The following is a 19,431-nucleotide window of genomic DNA, read 5'->3' on the forward strand; positions in this document are numbered from 1 at the left end:
TGTAATAACAACGAGCAACCGCAATCAGTGTCACTTGCACCATGCCCATAGTCACCACAGTCGCAGAATGCTGACGCCGGTGAGTTTCACGCGGAACACGGGCACAGTGGCCAGGCGTCGCTTCGGCCGCGTGGCGGATTGTAATCGTAGAAGAAGGTGCACGACTGATCAAGTTGTCTGTACAGTTGCTGAATTAATGACGTGAAAACACTTGCCGTTGTCAGTGCATCTAGCGCATGTTCTCTTGCTTTGTTGTCAGCGAGCTGTTACTCGCTGTTAATACTCGGACGAAATTATTTCGTCGAAGGTGTCGCGCTGGCCCACTGTGTTGAGCCCCGTTCCATTGGTTTCGGATCGTCACGACACGCGCGCTGCCCAGCCCATATGCTTCTGGGAGAGTGAGGGTGGAGGCCCAGTTAGGGAAGGGCATGGTGGATGCACTGACCAAAGCTCAGGAGGTTGTAGAGGACAGCACGGAGGGCGAAAATCTCGTAATTATTCATGCTGGGCTCAATGATGTGTAGAAGGGCAAGAATCAGAACCTTCAGAGACAGTTAAAGGACGGGATGCGTAAGCTCCGAGAAGCCTCTGGGAGTGTGCATGTGACCATATGCACAGTCCTAGAGGTCTGGGGGCAGCTCGTGAGATTGAAAGGAGGGTAGCGGAGGCCAACTGTGTGATCAACGGTATGAGCCGGCAACTCGGATACAGCGTAATGGAGGTGAACCAAGACGTGTACGCGCCCGGCGCTCTCCCTTTTGCACTAGATGGCATTCACTACAGTGGTGTGACGGGCAGGAGGGTTGGTAATAGGATAGGTCGTCAAGCCACAACTTTTTTAGAGGGGCCCAGAGCTTTGAGGCCAACAGTGTAGCCGAAGACGGTTTTAAAGGGGCACAAATATTCGAGCCACACGGAGTCCATGGGAGAAAAAATCGACGTAAGCACAAGGGCCGAGCTAAGTCAGACATCATCATCATCATCAGCCTGACTACGTCCACTGCAGGACAAAGGCCTATCCCATGTTCTGCCAGTTAACCCGGTTCTGTGCTTGCTGCTGCCAATTTATACCCGCAAACTTCTTAATTTCATCTGCCCACCTAACCTTCTGTCTCCCCCTAACCCGCTTGCCTTTTCTGGGAATCCAGTCAGTTATCCTTAATGACCAGCGGTTATCCTGTCTACGCGCTACATGCCCGGTCCATGTTTATTTCCTCTTCTTGATTTCAGCTATGATATCCTTAACCCCCGTTTGTTCCCTAATCCACTCTGCTCTCTTCTTGTCTCTTAAGGTTACACCTACCATTTTCTTTCTATTGCTCGCTGCGTCATCCTCAATTTAAGCTGAACCCTCGTTGTAAGCCTCCAGGTTTCTACAACGTAGCTAAGTACCGGCAAGATACAGCTGTTATATACCTTCCTCTTGAGGGATAGTGGCAATCTACCTGTAATGATTTGAAAGTGCTTGCCAAATGTGCTCCACCCCAATCTTATTCTTCTAGTTACTTCAATCTCGTGGTTCGGCTCCGCGGTTATTACCTGCCCTAAGTAGACATAGTCTTCTACAACTTGAAGTGCACTATTACCTATCCGAAGCGCTGCTCTTTTCCGAGGATGTTGTACACTACTTTTGTTTTCTGCAGGTTAATTTTAAGATCCACCTTTCTGATCTCCTTGTCTAACTCCGTAATCATGAGTTGCAGTTCATCCCCTGAGTTACTCAGCAATACAATGTCATCGGCGAAGCGCAGGTTACAAAGGTACTCTCCATTAACTCTTATCCCTAGCTGTTCCAATTCTAGGCTTCTGAAAACCTCCTGTAAGCACGCGGTAAATAGCATTGGGGAGATTGTGTCCCCCTGCCTTACACCCTTCCTGATTGGTATTCTGTTGCTTTCTTTATGAAGCACTATGGTAGCAGTTGATCCCCTGTAGATTTCTTCCAGGATGTTTATATATACTTCATAGACGTTCTGATTCCGCAGTGTCTGCATGACGGCTGATATTTCTACTGAATCAAACGCCTTCTCGTAATCTTTTGAAGGCTATGTATAGTGGTTGGTTATATTCTGAGCATTTCTCTATTACCTGAATGATAGTATGAATGTGGTCGATTGTTGAGTAGCCTGTTCGAAATCCTGCTTGTTCCTTCGGTTGATTGAATTCTAATGGTTTCTTTACTCTGTTAGCAATTACCTTTGTAAATAGTTTGTATACTACAGAGAGCAAGCTGATCGGCCTGTAATTCTTCAAGTCCTTGTGATCTCCTTTCTTATGTATTAAGATGATGTTAGCGTTCTTCCAAGACTCTCGTACTCATCCCGTCAGGAGACATCTCGTAAACAGAGTGGCTAGTTTTTCTAACACAATCTGTCCTCCATCTTTTAGCAGATCTGATGTTACCTGATCCTCACCAGCAGCTTTGCCTCTTTGCATGCTCTTCAAAGCTTTTCTGACTTCTTCTATCATTACTGGTGGGGTATCATCTGGGTTGCTGCTAGTTCTTATAGTATTAAAGTCGCGGTTATCCCGGCTACTATACAGATCTCTGTAAAACTCCTCCGATATTTTAACTATCCTATCCATATTAGTAGTTATTTTGCCTTCTTTGTCCCTTAGTGCATACATCCGATTTTTGCCTATTTCAAGTTTCCTCTTCCCTGCTTTGACGTTTCTTCCGTTTTCATAGCGTGCGTAATTCTCTCCATGTTATACCTTCTTACATCGCATACCTTACGCCTATTAATCAACTTTGAAAGCTCTGCCAGTTCTATTTTGTCTGCTGTACTTGAGACTTTCATTATTTGACGCTTCTTAATGAGATTCTTCGTTTCCTGGGAAAGCTTGCCAGTGTCTTGTCTAACTACCCTGCTGCTAACTTCCACTGCACACTCCGTAATGATACTCGTCAGATTATTATTCATTGTATCTACGCTAAGGTTGGTTTCCTCACTAAGAGCCGAGTACCTGTTATAAAGCGAGACTCTGAATTCCTGTACTTTCTTTCTCAGTGTTATCTCATTGATTGGCTTTTTGCGTATCAGTGTCTGTCGTTCCTTCTTCAAGTCTAGGCGAATTCGAGACCGCACCGTTCCATGGTCACTGCATCTTACCTTGCCAACCACTTTCACATCCTGCACGATGCCTGGGTGTGCACCCATTATAAAGTCTATTTGGTTCTCAATTTCGCCATTAGGGCTCCTCCGTGTCCACTTGCGGTTTCCTCGTTTTCGGTAGAAGGTATTCAAAATTAGTAAATTATTGCGCTCTGCGAATTCTACTAGTAGCTCTCCTCTGGCGTTTCTAGTACCAATGCCATAGTCTCCTACTGCCTGGTCTCCAGCCCACTTTTTCCCTACCTTTGCATTAAAGTCTCCCGTCAGTATAGCATACTGTGTTTTTACCTTACTCATTGCTGATTCTACGTCTTCATAGAAGCTTTCAACTGAAGCGTCATCATGGCTGGATGTAGGCGCGTAAGCCTGTACCACCTTCATCTTGTATTTTTTATAGAGTTTGGTTACGATACCTACCACCCTTTCATTATTGCTATAAAATTCCTCTATGTTGCCAGCTATGTTTCTGTGAATTAGGAACCCCACTCCCAGTTCTCTTCTGTCAGCGAAGCCCCTATAGCAAAGGACGTGACCATTCTGTAGCACCGTGTATAAGCCTCATCTGTCCTTCTAACCTCACTGAGCCCTATTATATCCCATTAAACACCTTCTAGCTCCTCGAATAGTACAGCTAGACTTCCCTCACTAGATAAGGTTCTAGCATTAAACGTTGCCAAGTTCAGGTTCCAAGTCAGACATAGGCTATATCAACATGCAGGGTGGCAGGAATAGGTTAAAGTGGGAAGAGATAGAAGAACAGTTCAGGCAGGAGGAATTGATGGTATATGGTGTTGTGGAGACACATCTTTGGGGCATGGAGCAACCACCTTGCGATCCGGACTACGTATGGGAATATTGTAATAGAACAGAAGGCAGCAGAAAGGGGAGTGGTATTGGGGCATTCATTCATAAAAGTACAGACTGGCAAAGGGTCAAGTAGGAGTGCAAGGAACATTTACGGCTAAAAAGGAAAATGGCAGGGCAAATGACACTCCTTGGTTTGGTGTACTTGTGGACGAGAGCAAAGGCCAAAGAGGAAAACCAGGCAATGGTCTAGTGTATATCAAAGGACGTTGAGGAATTAGGAGGAGAGTGCGAGATAATTATACTAGGAGATATGAATGCGCACATAGAAGCTTGATATAGATGGGTATACTGACTCAACAGGCAAAATGATCATGGATATGTGTGAAAGGCATGATTTGATCATTTGCAACAGTACTGAGAAGTGTGAAGGGCAAATAACATGGGAGGTAGGAAGGCTGCAGTTGATAATAGATTACGCACTGATGTCACATAGGATGTATGATAAGCTCAGGGGAATGCACATAGGTAAAGGTGGCTCCAGAATTCTGGGTAGTGATCACAAACGTATCAAGCTAACTTTTGCAAGAGCAGTGAAAGTGGGAAGGAGAGAAGATGAGCAACTACAGGAAAATTTTCATTCAGAAAGGCGAATAGCAATTTCTACTAAACGAATTGAGAAAATGATCACTGAGGATAATACAACAGTGTGGACATACGCAAATCTAATTAGAGTGTTTGAGCTAGAGCTTCCTAAGGCGCGTGACAAGTCACCCCGGAAAAGAAGACACAAGCCCAAGAGTTGATGGGATGAGGAAGTTAAGAGAGCCATAGCAAAGCGTCAGGAAGCCTCTAGGGAACACAGACATGCTAAGCAGCGGGGTGAACCGACAGACGATGTTGAAAGAAAATGAGACATCTTTCTAAGCTGTAGAAGGGATGCATCCCTTCTGATAAATGAAAAGATTAGAAGAAAGGGAGCCCAGTGGCTGGCAGAAGTACATAAAAAGGACAGAAAGGCAGTTGCGAAATTTTGGAACCATCTAAACTCCCTAAATAATGAAACAAGCCTAGAGCAGAGGTTTATAACTACAGTTCAAGGTGCTAGGCTAGAAGGGGACAAAGCTATTGAACATATAAGAACAAGGGTGACAGAAAAATTTGAACAAAAAAGTGGTGCTTTATGCACCACAATAGAAAAGGATGAATCAAGTGGTGCAATGGCTCAATTTTCACAGCGAGAGTGGGAAAGGGCTGAGAAAAGGTCTCCAAGTAGTACATCAACAGGCCCAGATGGCATTCCAATTACGCTGATAAAGGCATGGGGTCAGAAGTCTAAACAGACTATCAGAGAGGCAGTAAGCAGAACAATAATCGATGGTGAAGTCCCCAATGGATGGAAGCTTAGCAGGATGCGCATGATCTATAAAAGAAAGGGGGACAAGGCTGACATAAGCAACTACCATACTATAACAGTGACATCAGTGGCCTACAGGTTGGCGATGCAGATTGTAAAGGAAAGACTGCAGGCATGAATAGAGGATGAGGGGGTGCTGGGGGAACTGCAGAATGGGTTTCGGAAACACAGGAGGTTGGAAGACAATCTGTTCTCACTGACGCAGTGCATCGAAATAGCAGAAAAACAACTAAATCCCCTGTGGCTGGCATTTTTGGATATCAAGGGAGCGTACGATAGCGTGGTTCAAGAGGACTTGTGGGGTATACTGGACACACTAGGTGTGGAAGTAGGAGTCACTAATTTTTTAAAGGAAATCTATAAAAGTAACAAGGTAGTTATAAAGTGGGAAAAACAGGTATCCAAGCCCACAGAGGTGAAACGGGGGCTTAGACAGGGGTGTCCTTTGTCACCCTTGTTATTCATGACGTACCTACAAGGATTAGAGGCCAAATTAGAGGGAAGTGTACTTGGCTTCAACCTCTCTTTTGTCAAACAAGAAAAACTCATTGATCAGGTGCTACTAACATTAATGTACGCAGATGATATAGTGCTAATGGCCGACAACAAGGAAGATTTGCAGAGATTGATGGATATCTGCGGTAATGAGAGAGATAGGTTGGTTTCAGATTCAGTAAAGAAAAATCAGCAGTCATGATTTTTAATGATAATGAAGGTTGTGAGCTTAGGATACAGGAAGTCACGCTAGAGATAACACATAAATACAAATATCTGGGCGTATGTATAAGCAATGGGACTGAGTACCTAAGGGAACACGAAATATACGTGAACACTAAAGGTAACAGAAATGCAGCAGTGATGAAAAATAGGGCACTGTGGAATTACTATAGGTATGGTGTTGTGAGAGAAATATGGAAAGGCGTCATATGGTTCCTGGTCTAACGTTCGGCAACGCGGTCTTGTGCATGAGATCAGAAGTTCAAGCAACATTAGAAATTAAGCAACGTGGAATAGGTAGGCTTGCTTTAGGAGCTCATGAGAATACACCAAATCTGGGAGTACAAGGTGATATGGGATGGACATTACTTGAGGGCAGGGAAGCTAGCAGCAAGATAAAATTTGAGAAGCGATTGAGAGAAATGGGGGAGGAGCGTTGGGCTAGGAAGGTTTTCAGCTACTTGTACATGAAGGATGTCGATACTAAATGGAGGAAGCAAACTAGAAAATTGACTGGTAAATACTTAGAAAACAACAGGTGGCCAAACCAAAAAGAACTATCGGTTAAGAAGAAAGTGAAGGAAACGGAGACTGACATGTGGAGAGTAGGCATGATTAAGAAGTCCGAACTAGAGATCTATCGATTTTTTAAGCAGGAAATTGCCAAGAAAAGAATCTATGATATTACTCAGGGTAGTTCTCTACTGTTTGAGGCCAGGACGGGAGTATTGCGAACCAAGACATATCAGGCCAAATACGAAGGGGTAGACACGGTATGTAGTGCATGTGGATTGGAGGAGCAAACTGCCGAACACTTGATAATGTTTTGTAAAGGGCTTCACCCTATAGTTCAGGATGATGGCGCAGAGTTTTTCAAAACACTGTGGTTTAGGGACAGGGAGGGCAAAATAGACATTAAGCAGGTAGAATTACCTAGAAGAAGGTTATCTGACTGGTGGCTAAAGTCAATGCACGAGTGAAAATTAAATCCTTCACTTCAAAGTACCAGTCCTCAACTTCACTACTTAGAGGGAAAAAAACGATAAATCTAGACTTAACTAAGTATTACGGCTAAGTGACGTTAGCCGCCACCCGATCTAACGGGTAGAGCCACATCCATCTACCCACCCTTCCATCCTTTCCGCGCCGGAGAGTCGTGCCTTCTGCTTTACATTCGGATGTAAACAAGAGAGGAGAATTTGCCCAGTCAATACGGCCGATTTCTGGCTTCACCATGGTACAGCGTACTATGTGACGTCAGGGCTTCCACTCACATTGCCTTGCTCTTCGACATCAACCGTGGATAACCGCCGGAAGTGTTCCCCACAAGCTAAAGTAACAGCAAGCGGCTCTAAATATATTTAGAAAAATGTAGAGTTTTTTTTTCATGAAGAAATTTACATGTCTAAAAAAGTAATTTACTTCTTCATTGCAATTTTACGTAGTTTTTAGTGAAACAGTCAGAATGTCATTTTCTAGCACTCCTAAAAGCTTAACCCAGAGAACATCTATACATAACCCCTCTACCTACCTCTACTGTCAAATGCGTTGACAGCACTCGCAGTACAGCTTGCTTTCTTGTACGACATTTCTTTCCATTATCAAAATTTTGTCTTCATGTTTCCTCCGTAATATGTGTGTTCGTAGACAGCGAAGGGTATGACTTCATTGAGCATCGGAACACTACGTGTATCAGCACTAAGCATAAATATAATGTTTTTTTTTTTACCCACGTTTCTCTGCCTGTTGAAGAACCAATCGGTTTAGCTCTCCACAGTTAAAGCTATGCTAAAGCGGTCGTGCAAATTTTCACATCTCTGCACAGACCTCTGAAAAGTGGCACAGTAAGGAGCATAAAATCTGGTATTATATGTACTATGTAACAAAAATCTGGGTCTCTTTTCAGGAGCATAAAATTTCCTTATGTTCAGGAGGGTTTTCTCCACGAGTCTAGGCGAAGGTTCGTCGCAGCTTCCTCCATGGTCGCAGCAACTCCCCTTCTTCCCACCTTCTAGACGCCTGCATCACAGCATAGAGTTTCCTAAAAACTCTATGCATCACAGAACACCTACCAGCTTTGACTGCATGTTCGCCTCGTCGTCATCAGCATCGATCCCATTGGTCGTTCGCTAGTCTGTGTAGAAGTGTGCGCCGAGGCGATTTTGACCGGCGGCGGCGTGGGGGTCGTCCAGAGTCGGCGGCGGCAGCGTTGTCGGCGCACGCCAGTTTTTTCATAGGCGGCGGCGTGCGGCCAATTTTCGTCGGCGGCGGCGGCGTCGGCGGCGCAGAAACCGAAACTGAAAATTCAAAAGGCTCTTCCGCCACATGTTACTGAATTAGTTGAAATTCAGGAATTTTAATCCAAATAGCATAAATGACACTACACAGATGTGTCGACATCCCGATGAATGCAAAGCGTTTTGTAAAATAGCTTTTATTTCGCTTTCATGAAAAAATAACGCGTATTTCAATCTATGTCCATGTTCTACGGTAAATGTGCAGCACTTTGCTTTTTTTAATTTAAGATGCATCAGTTTGTTGTTGTTGTTGTTGGCAACGTCATACTTCATGAAACCTTTTTTCATTGAACAATGAGCAAGCAGTGACGCACGTCACTCATTTCGTTTTTCCGGATCTGATCTTACTTTTACATTGTACGCTGCACAAAAGAAGAAGCACCTCTGCTTCGAGTTTTCTTATTACGATTGCATGAAACCGCTTTTTTGAGTATCTGTCATGCTTTGAATGTAACTTTCCTTCAAACGAATCAAAATACCTATTTTTCACAATGTGAGAATCTTTTATGCAGCGGTATAGGATGCGGAAGGAGACAAATCTGCGCATCATTTTTTATTCTAGTTCTCAGCGCGGTGTTCAATAAATGAAGTGTAGACATGGGCGAGGCGGGTGGTGCAAAAAGGACACTTGAACCCTTCAAGCTCCACCAGCACTTGCTACCCACTCTAGCGACACCAACACGACCTACTCCCTCAGTCGTGATGCAAGTTGAAAGAAGGCTTTGCATCCCCCCAAGACAAAAAACCTGTCGATGGTCATATGTGCAAATGAGAGCAAATGCAATATTTGCTCAGATACACAGCCCATACTGGTCACGAGCTGAGCGTCCGTTGACCACGCCTGCAGAGAACGTTGACTCCCCGACCCCTTGGTGTTTGGTTAGGGCAGGGGGACACCCCTTCCAAGTGGGCCCCATTAAAATTTCTCTTAAAAACGTCACAAATAAGAATGCTTGATAAGTATGTCTAAAACATTCAACTTTTCAATGCTTTTTTGTAGCGTGTTCACGTGCTCAATACCCATAAGATGTGTAAGAAATCGAAATAGATACTGCCACTCTCGACTTGTTCCGGAAAAGACACAATAGAACAATGCAATTACGAGTGCTGGGAACCTTTGTTCTTTTGTATATTTGATTTCTAGGCATGATTTGAATTCTTATATAAACAAAAATAAAACCTGCAACATATTAAAAAAAGGCTGCTATTGCAAGATGTGTGTTGCAAGACGTGATTTTTATAGACTTCAGTCTCTGCAAGGCACATCTGGTGTCACAAACTTGTAAGTGTCCCCCCCTTTTCCCCACGACATCTCCCGATTCCCCCCCTCTAATAAAAAGGCACAAATGTAGGCCTCCGTAGGCCTCCGTGATTGCCTACTGGCGCGCGGCGGGCCATTCCGGTGGCTAGATCCAACAGTGGCGATTTTGACTTGCTTTATCGGAGGTGCTGAAGGATCAAGAAAAGGCCGATATTTGTAAATTTCTTGAGAGTTCAGTGATAGTTTCTTCATGAATACCGTAAATTATTGGACCTCACTTTGTGTATATAATGCTCCAATGAAAAAAAAATGGTTTCATCCTGTGTCACTGCAGAGTCAGAAGCCATCACATGTGCAGGCATCATTAAGCTTCTATATGACATTGCTAAGGTTCAGTACATTTGTACAAATAATTCTCGTTAATTGAACATTTTGAGTATAATCCTTGCTTGGGTTAGTATGTGTGAAACATAAATTTGAGATTTAAAATTATCATTGTGGGTTTCTGCAGCAAAGACATATTGATTAAAACTGATGACTCTGGAGCTACGGTAGAGGTAACATTCGTTCTCTTTTTTTCGGTTACGGTAACGGTAATGCGTTACCTTTTTTATGTATCTATATAACGTGGAGCCGTGAAACGTTCCCCTTTTTCTTATTTGAGTAACTAGTGAGGTATTTAGTTACTTTTTACTCTAACGGATACATCACTAAATAGACTTACAGGAGTGATGTCGGCCCACACCGTTAGTTGTTGCGTTCTATAGGCTGGCTGTAAACATTACTTGAATATATTCCTTTCACCCAGCACGTGATAGGGAAGGGTTGCTTGACCATTGAGGATCTCGACCTTTGAGAAATACACAACAGCTTCTTAATGATATGCATATCATCCAACCGAAGCGTGCGCTTCGTTTCGTTAAAGTTCACAGTCAACGTGAGTGCTGTCATCCCGCCGTATGTTTTAGGTAGAAATTTAGCCTACTCAAAATACCCAAAGATGTCGATCCACCTTGCAACGCGTGGCTACCCGCTGACGGTTCTGTATGAAAATGGCATCCACAGTGAAACATGTTGCATCTGCTGAAATTTTATCGCAACATTATTATACTGCCACGCTCGCTTGTATTTCTATGTCAGTGTCTTGCGCAAAGGCACTGTCATAGTGGTTCAGTAGCTAAGGTACTCGGCTGTTGACCCGCAGGTCGCGGGATCAAGTCCCACCTGCGGCTGCTTTATTTTCGATAGAGGCGAAAATGCTGTAGCTACATGTGCTGCAATTTGGGTGCATGTTTAAGAACCCCAGGTTGTCAAAATTCTTGGAGTCCTCCACTACGGCATCTCTCATAATCACGTGGTGGTTTTGAAACGTTAAACACCACATATAATCAGTTGCCTTGCGCAAAGGACGCTTGGCTGTCTGCGGAAACTCTAGATTATTTTAGAATCTTCTGATAAGCTTGAGACACCTACGATATGGATGCTACGTGTATAAATGGCGACGTACCTTCGCGCAGATCATATTACCAACGACCAATGCTCTTATTACCGCTATCTGTGTAAAGCACGAATTTCGAGCACTTTGCACTTTCCTATGCACATGTTCACTCAATAAAAAGTGTCGTCTTGAGCAACCCACGTACCATCTTCTTTGACGTCGCAACCACGCGGCAATACCGTAAGTGAAATGAGAACGCTGAAATGATTGATACAAAACAGTGAGATGGGGCGTAAGTGCGTGACCAAGTTTTCTTTAAAATGCGTATACCACAAGCTATTGTCTTCAATAGAACCAATATGATGCGGATTTGTTAAAATACTGTGAAGTTGAATGTCAAGAAAGGAAGAACATGAACTTAGAAAGAGACAGTGGAGACGAAAAGTGATAGGTATCGACGTAAAGTTTGATCGGTCGTTCCCCGCAAAACGTCCTAAACGTTTTGTCGACTATCTCAAATGTATTCGAAAAAAAAAAAGTCGGGCTGATTTACTCCATTGAAATCAGTCTATCGCGAAAATTCTTTCGAGAGAAAAATATTTTTGGTGACCTATATGTGACTGAAATTTCAGCTATAGGCTGGGCCCTATATTGAGTCCTAAGATAAAAGCCTATTTACTGAGAGAGTCTATGTATAGGCTCTATTTATTTTGCCGACCTATGGGTTCGAATATTTAAAACCTCCCACTATGGCGTGCATTGGTGTCGTATTGACGTTCTGGCTTGTAAAGCCGAAAATTTTATTTTTCAAATTATAAACTGTTCATATCTCCCCCCCCCCGTCCCCTCCCCGGCACTCGTTCTAGGGTTGGTCCTTTGATAAACACCAGTCACATATCTTTAAAGAAATGCTTGGATATCAACTATTCATAACTCTCATTTAAACATGTGGAAATGAAATGACGTCACTAAATTACCGATTAGGTGAAATATTAACTTTAAAAGCACAGTAAACGTGACTAAAAAGCTAATTCAACGCTAAAACAGTGTAACCTTAACTAATAATGTCACCACACTTCTAAAACCTCATGCAATGTATATTGCATACCTGCAATGTGCAGTTATTCGAGCGCTTTTTGCAGTGAAATTTGGCCATAGAGTTAATCTTGTTCATGGCAGTGCTATTTCTAAAATTAACATTTGAATATCTAACGAGGCTTACGAGTTTTTTTCGGTGAAATCCGCGTTTTTTTTTTTGGCGATGTAATTCAGCATTTTATGCATTGTGCTGGCACGAAGTTTATTGTAGATGATGCGTTTATAGAGTACACCGTTCAACGACTGTGGTGAAATAGAAACAGCAATTTATGTTCATTCATGCTACACAACTCTCGTGATATGCTCCCAGAGAACAGAAAAACGCATAACGAAGTACATTACTAACGAACGGAAGAATTAAATATTTCTCGGTCTTTTCATGTTGTTTCTGTAGTCCAATCTACAGACGTTCGTAGTAAACGAGCATGACGGTACGAAGGCATGGAATTGGGTTCTGCAGCATGTTGTGACACATGTGCCACTCCAGGTCACCTTTATTACATGACATCGGAATCCACACTGAGCTTGATCTATGATTATGTACCTAATCAACGGAGAATAAGAGCTAAGCTCCGGATTCATTATTAATGTGGCTTCAAAGACGAGAAAGCAGCACGATTCGCGAGCAATCGAGCACCCGTTCTGTTTTTCTATTTCGTTGAACTGCTTGTGCCCTGAGATGCCACTTCAATTTCTTTTTGAATAAATGTGGCGATCTGGAAAGTTGTGAGCGCCAAACAAGGCGCTAACAAGAATGAGAGAGACAGGACGGCTGCTTGTGAACGTCGCGTGGACGCATTAGTTAGCGCTCGAAATTTCCCGATAGCAATGCGCCATCTGGCAGGATTTCAAGTTTTGTTAAAATGTAGCGATGACACAGATCATGGGTTTTGTCATGTCATTTGCTACCAATTAAACAGTGGCTGCGTAATTTAGGTTACCATGAAAATTGTCGCGGCCATATTTCAATAAGGAAGGAGGCAGAAACTCACCGTTCATGCCATACGTGATCCTTCATCACCCGTGGAAATCAATTTATTCAAGCTGTAACGTAATTGAAGAATTCTGTTACTTCTCGGCAATCAGAGAGGCTTTTAATTCTCCAGTCTCTTTATGAGATATTGCTGCCATCTTTTTCCAACAGGCTTGCAGTTCTGTTGCACCGACATAGCAACACCCATGTTTTTGATGATTTTTTCATTCCCATTCAAAAACTTTTCCATTCATAGTCATTTTTGAAGCGCATAAGAACTGAATTCCTGTCGTTCGTCACCCGTCACTGCGTTCGTCCAGTCCACACTGCAAAAGGCTTGATGGCAAAGTCGTTTTCTATGTTCAAGTTCCTTGTACCTAACCTTTCGCGCTCTTTGTGCACTTCAAGGAATTCAGAAAGACTACAATACAACCCAACGAGCTGTACACCGTGCCGTCGGGACTGGTATGCATGACGCAAATATGTTGCGAGTGGTCTCGCAGTGTTCTGCCATTGTGCTTCGTTCCCTGTTCCGTGAGCTCAAGTTTGGTCGACACGTGGCGTCGTTGCGGCGCCATTGGTGTTGTGTTTCCCGTGTCTTTTCTTATACACAGTGTTCTACGAAGAAATGCCTCTGTGTAGCCGCTGGTGCCGAGGTCACGGATTACGTTTTTGCTTCTTTCTTTCCGCAGCTGTGGTGACAATTGGTGGTTAGATTATCGGTTATTTCTTTACTTATTTTAGCTTTCTCGTTTAGCTAGTTTTCTGTATTCTTGCCCAAGAAAGGTGATCCAGATTTTTTTTTTTTCGTGGGAATGACCATAGGTATCTGCGTACATGGTTGCAGCTCCACATTTCCAAGTTGTACGACTCGGACTGCCCTGCCGACGGCCCCTATTCTCTTTCTGCTCTAGCAGCCATGACCGTCACGTTCTTCCAAACCTTCTCCTCCTACCTACTTCTAAACTATTTTCTCCACTCTCCCCTTTCCCTTCAAGGGACTGAGCCGTGGTCTCGCAAGGAAAGATAGTGTCTTTTTCTTTTTCTTCAACCACACATTCATCCATTCAGGGGAAGCTTGCATGCAGTAACTGGTTTGGAAAGCAGGTAAGGTTCGCGGAAAGTCACCTCACCTACCCTGATTTGTTCTGGGTCAACGCTCTCGAGGCGCGCCAAAAGAGGCGACAACACGAAAGTCATACTTCGAATTCTTTAGGGCTGTTGGCTCCTCTCGTCAAAATCTCTTTGGACACGCCTGACTGACTGACGGCTTAGGAAGAGCTGTCGGAAATCGAGGCAGCTTGATTTGTTCCACGTGCCACGATACGCGCCGAATAATTAGCCGAGAGGTTGGGATTCGTTGTCAGGTATGTTTCCCACACTCTGTGGTGCTTTCAAGTATTTCACTCCCCCACGCCCTAGCCTGCCTAGCGCTGCAGGCCCTATTCTGCACGTGCGATGCAACGTTATCGCGCTGTGCTGTGTTGTGCGTATTATTGCATTATGACCTACGTTGTGTTTCTCTCTCGCCGTGTGATGAACTGAACGTGCATCCTTTCTATTTCCTGGGTAGAAAAGAAGGCAGTGTTTGACTTTCTCTCTCTTTCTCCTTCTCTTTTTTTTTATCTTTATTCGCTGCGCTGTGCTCCCAGCTGGGCTGCAGAAATTAGGCGCCTTCTTCTAACCACTATCCCCAACATTTGGGGGACGGAGATGAAGACGACAATTTCTTTGGACTGCCCTGATGAGCCAAGATCTCCTAGGAGACAAGACAAGACAAGACTGCCCTGGACTGAATGGACATGCAGTCTGTCCATTTACAGTGATCTGCAAGACGGCTTTCCTGTAAGGTTTATTTTCTAGCCAAAAACTATCGTTCACAGACTGCTTTTCTCCCTCAATGTGCCTTTACCTCTTCGAATTCCAGCGAATGCACGCGAATGTCACCTCTCCAAATTCCAGCAAAGGCACGCGAGCACAAGATCTCAAAAAGGTGAATGGCAAAAACAAAATGAGCGAGAAAAGCAGTCTGTGAACGAGAGTTTATGGTTGGAAAACTAACCTTACAGAAAAGCTGCCTTGCAGATTATTGCAAACTGTCTATTGTTTTCTCCTGCAGAGAATTTTAGGAAGATCACGGCTTAAAACGCGAGCACCGAGACGCTCTGAACCAGCTCTCAGAAGCTCTCATCAAGCTTCCATGATGCTACCTTTAGTGTGTAAATAGTGAACATAAACGTTGCTCTTATCAGCCCCGGCTACTCTGATTGACTTCTACCTGAGACTTGGCTTGCTTCTTCGAACACACCACGAGCAAGCAAAAGGGCGCGGAGTTGTAAAGATGAAAATGTGCAACATCACATCGCTTTTATTAGTGACATATTCGTTTTCCGCCGCATTCGCCCGATCGTGTCCACATATAACTTTCCCGTTTTATAGCGACGACACACCGTTGATTGCGGTCACGTCATTGAATGTCATTTAAACAGCGGTTGCATTATTTATTTGCAAATTACTTCTTCATAAAGTATGGTGAAGTAATTTATTATTTGGCCACCTGAGGAGCTTTCTAACTTGACTTGTCTTTTTATCAAGACTTGAATATAATGTTAAATTTTATTTGGTTGACTCTGAGCATTACCTTCGCAACAGAAGTACATCTGTCAGCGACAATCATTCTTAACCTCTCCCAGTGCCAGTAGGTCCGTTCAAGTTACGTGATTAAAACCAGTTTGCTGGACTGTCATATATGACATGTCGCTCAAATTTCGGTCTCTGCATTATTGATGAATCCAGCCGTCTTTTGTGAAGTCTCCACTGGCAAGTTTTTTTCAATTTTGTTTTGTTCTTTTTAAAACTGGTGGCCTCAAACAAGCTTATTACGCCGCTTCTCACCACTAGATAGCCGTTGTTACGCGCGGCGCTTGGGCCGACGAGGGAGGGCCGCGTTCTTTGTTCATCAAACAAGTCACCGAAGGGCTGCCAGCCTGCTGTCCACCGTGTATCGTCTATCTTAGCCGGGAAGTGAGGTGGCATTCCGACAACATAATACGTTCGACGAGACGATCATAATGGTTTCTTGGTGTCACAGGTGCAGTGTGGTGGCCACGCCCCAATCAAAGATCTTGACTTGAGCTAGTGTGAGCGGCACCATCAGAAATGGTGTGTGTCTCTCGTGATTCAACAGCGCATTCTTGACCCATTCCCTGATTTAGTCAAAACGCACACTTTATAGTGAGCCACCCAGCTCATTCGCAAGAGATCTCTCGCCCTGTCTGTACAGAATGTAATAAATCCTCTGTTAAGTTTGCCATCTTACTCCTGAGTGCACATGTGTTTTCCTTTCTGTCTCTCTGCACGCCCTATCTTGCCCCTATTTCTCCACCCCCAATGCTGGGCAGCAAACCGGATGCCAAGATATGGTTAATCTCCCAGCCTTCCTTTCTCTCTCTTGCCATCTTACTGCCTTAGCGTCTTCATCCCGGATATCCAATGTCTGAAATGGCCGGTACAAATAGATAAGTTAAAGAATAAAACAGATGGTGAATATTTTCTGCAGCATGTTCAGACGCTGAATATAAGTGGTCATCCTCGAAAATTATCAACTTTAACACCGCGGACAGGTGCTGATGTACCCTGAGTAGGTTCGAGCATGTATTATGCCTCGACACTTTTAATCTTCATTAAACTTCTCCCTTTCGATTTCATCCTTCGGGGTTTCGTGTAGTTCTTCATCTAACGCCTAACCTCCATGTCCTTCCTCATTTATTCCTCCTCCTCCCTTCATCTAACGCGCTGCATTCATGCTGCACTGCTACCACTTCATTTTTTCTTTATGTACGCCCTGTTTCGGGCACAATTATAGGCTGCCATCTTGGACTGATAATGATGCCGTTTTCCATCCGTATGAATATTCGAATTGTGCTATGGCGAACTCGCACGCATCAAAACGCTGGGCCATTACATTCAACGTCGTATCACCATAACCATAGCTAATTACGACACAAAAAACAGATAAATTGCTTCTAAGCCTAAGATAGCAGTGTCTGTGCTTTACTGTAACTGTTACATTTATTTTTTGTCAATTTGTCCAATATGTCAGTTCATGCAGCGGCCGCCGAACTCGTTCCGCTGTTCATAGTGGTACTCTCGGTCTCTGAAGCTGGATGAAGATAACTAAGAAGCCTGGTTTTTACCGGCTACATAAAATGTGAAACGAAGCTATAAATCACGATGAAAAAGAAGACATCAGCAGTACTAGAGACTTTTAAATCATTAATCCCAGCAAACATCCGTCTAGTGCGAATGATATGGGTGCCAGGCCATCGTAGTATATTTATAAACGAGATGGCTGACAAACTTGCGCGAACATCTCTTGATCTTCCGATTGTGCCAATCATGCCTCCTACAGCTTATGTAACAGCAGCGAGGTTTAGAAAACTTTCCCTTCTTGAAGACTCATCAAAAACCATGATACCGAATCCAGATTTCTCGCACCTGCACTTCACATGGAATAATAAATGGTGTCCCACGCGTAAATTGGAAGTCTTGGTAACAAAATTACGTTGCCGTGTACCACCTCTTAATTTCTACTTAAACAGGTCTGGTCTGGTGCCATCCCCTCTGTGCTCAAGCTGTAACGAACCTGAACATATCGACCATTTTCTTATCACATGTCACCGATTCAAAAATCAAAGAAAAAACTGCTTCGAAATTTTATTCAGAAAATTAGGAATATCACTTAATACTCCCAATATTTTGTCTTTTGGGGCCATTTCATTGGGACATAGCGACAGGAACATCTGCGGGGCTCTCTGCGATTTCATATATAACACAAGAAGATTACCTTGCTGAGTCAGCCATCAGCTCTCGAATTTTACTAGTCACACTACCACTTACTATTTAGCTGATACACTGCAATGATTCAACTTTCAGGAGAATTTCATATAACGATTTCACCACAGATATTTAACAAATTCTATTATTTCTTCCCCCCCCCCTTTTTTTTTCTTTTTTTTTAACATTGCGCCAAATTAATTTCACAGTCAAAACACAGTATTCGTATTCCCCTAATCTAGAAAATGTACAGGTATTTACTTGCATTAACCACCGGCTTCTTGGCCAATCCCCCTTAGTGGGTGAGAGCCACAAAAGAAAGGAACAAGCAAGCAATGGCGCGCCGATTGCGCCGATGAAAAACGTCGGCGGCGGCGGCGGCGGCGCGCCCATCAGTTCGCGTCGGCGACGCGGCGAAAACTATTGGCGGCGGCGCGCCGACCAGTCGGCGCACACCTCTAAGTCTGTGTGGTGGTACGGTGGCCACTGATTCACTTACATTGTTTTGCTGCCCTTATTATTTCACTTACCTTGTTTGGCTGCCGCTTATTGTGTAGCTTTCTGGGTCTGACCATGCTAGTTGATTGTGCGCGTAGCAAGTGCCGTAGTTGCTGCAGATAGCTTCGCTGAACTGTCAAGTTGTGCGTGCCCGTTCAACTTGCGAACGCAACGCGCTGTCATCGCGGGATATGCACTTGCATGTCTCGGACCGGCGACTCGTACAGCACCAGGTAAGGTCGAATCGATTTCTCCTACCCTCACATGCCCCGCGGAAACGGACACTGTTCTGCTTTACGCGCTCAGCAAAGACACAACCACACGAGACGCTAGCTAGCAAGGGACTGTTTATTGATGGCTGCCGCGCCGCGCGCGCGCCCTCTCTCAAGGTGGCCAGGTGAGGTGGGATCATCCCGATTTATTAAGCGGTGGCCCGCCTGGTACATCCTCCTTTTTCTTTAGGTGATGTAGTCGGCAAAGCGCGTCGGTGCTCTACGTGGCCTAGTTGATCTTCTGAGACTCGAGTCGGCTGCTTCTTGTGCCTGGCAAGTGACCTTATGCTGGGACGGGACCACGTCGGGGTCCCTTGATGGTTGACTTGCAATGGGTGGTGCACGTGCAGCTGACTGGTTCAGTAGAGCATCCGATGCAGGCGCCTGTTGTGACGGATGTCGTTCCTTTCGTGATGCGGATGCTGTTGTCAAATCGGGCGCTGTATCTGATGTTGAATGTTGTCTATGCTGTATAGGCGACGGGATTATCGGTGCGACATCCTTGTCATCCAGTGGGTCTAAGTGTTCGGGCGTCCTTTTTAGATGCTGACGATTCCTTCGATAACGCCGGCCTTCATCTGTACAGACTATGTAAGATCTAGGGCCAGCAAGTTTCTCTACTCGGGCTTTCGGAAACCACCCCTTGTCGTTTCTTATTCTGACGACGTCCCCTTCGGAGAGAGGTGTGAGAGGTATGCCTTTGC

At 44.3% G+C, this 19,431-nt stretch overlaps 1 protein-coding gene across 3 annotated transcripts in view; it reads left to right on the forward strand.

The window, feature by feature from the left end:
* The first annotated feature begins 18,243 nt into the window (after positions 1–18,243).
* LOC142776408 (uncharacterized) overlaps positions 18,244–19,431 on the forward strand; it is a 76,241-nt gene continuing 75,053 nt past the window's right edge. For 2 of the 3 annotated variants that reach the window (XR_012887547.1, XM_075880046.1), the window contains exon 1: positions 18,244–18,688. Coding sequence is in view for 2 of the 3 variants with exons in the window: in XM_075880046.1 (XP_075736161.1) it covers positions 18,657–18,688 (32 nt within the window). In the remaining variant the exon portion in view is untranslated. The remainder of the gene's footprint in view (positions 18,689–19,431) is intronic. The other variant, XM_075880085.1, reaches the window with a different exon arrangement.

Source organism: Rhipicephalus microplus, chromosome 1 (assembly GCF_043290135.1).
Source record: "Rhipicephalus microplus isolate Deutch F79 chromosome 1, USDA_Rmic, whole genome shotgun sequence".
NCBI classification, from domain to species: Eukaryota; Metazoa; Arthropoda; class Arachnida; order Ixodida; family Ixodidae; genus Rhipicephalus; species Rhipicephalus microplus.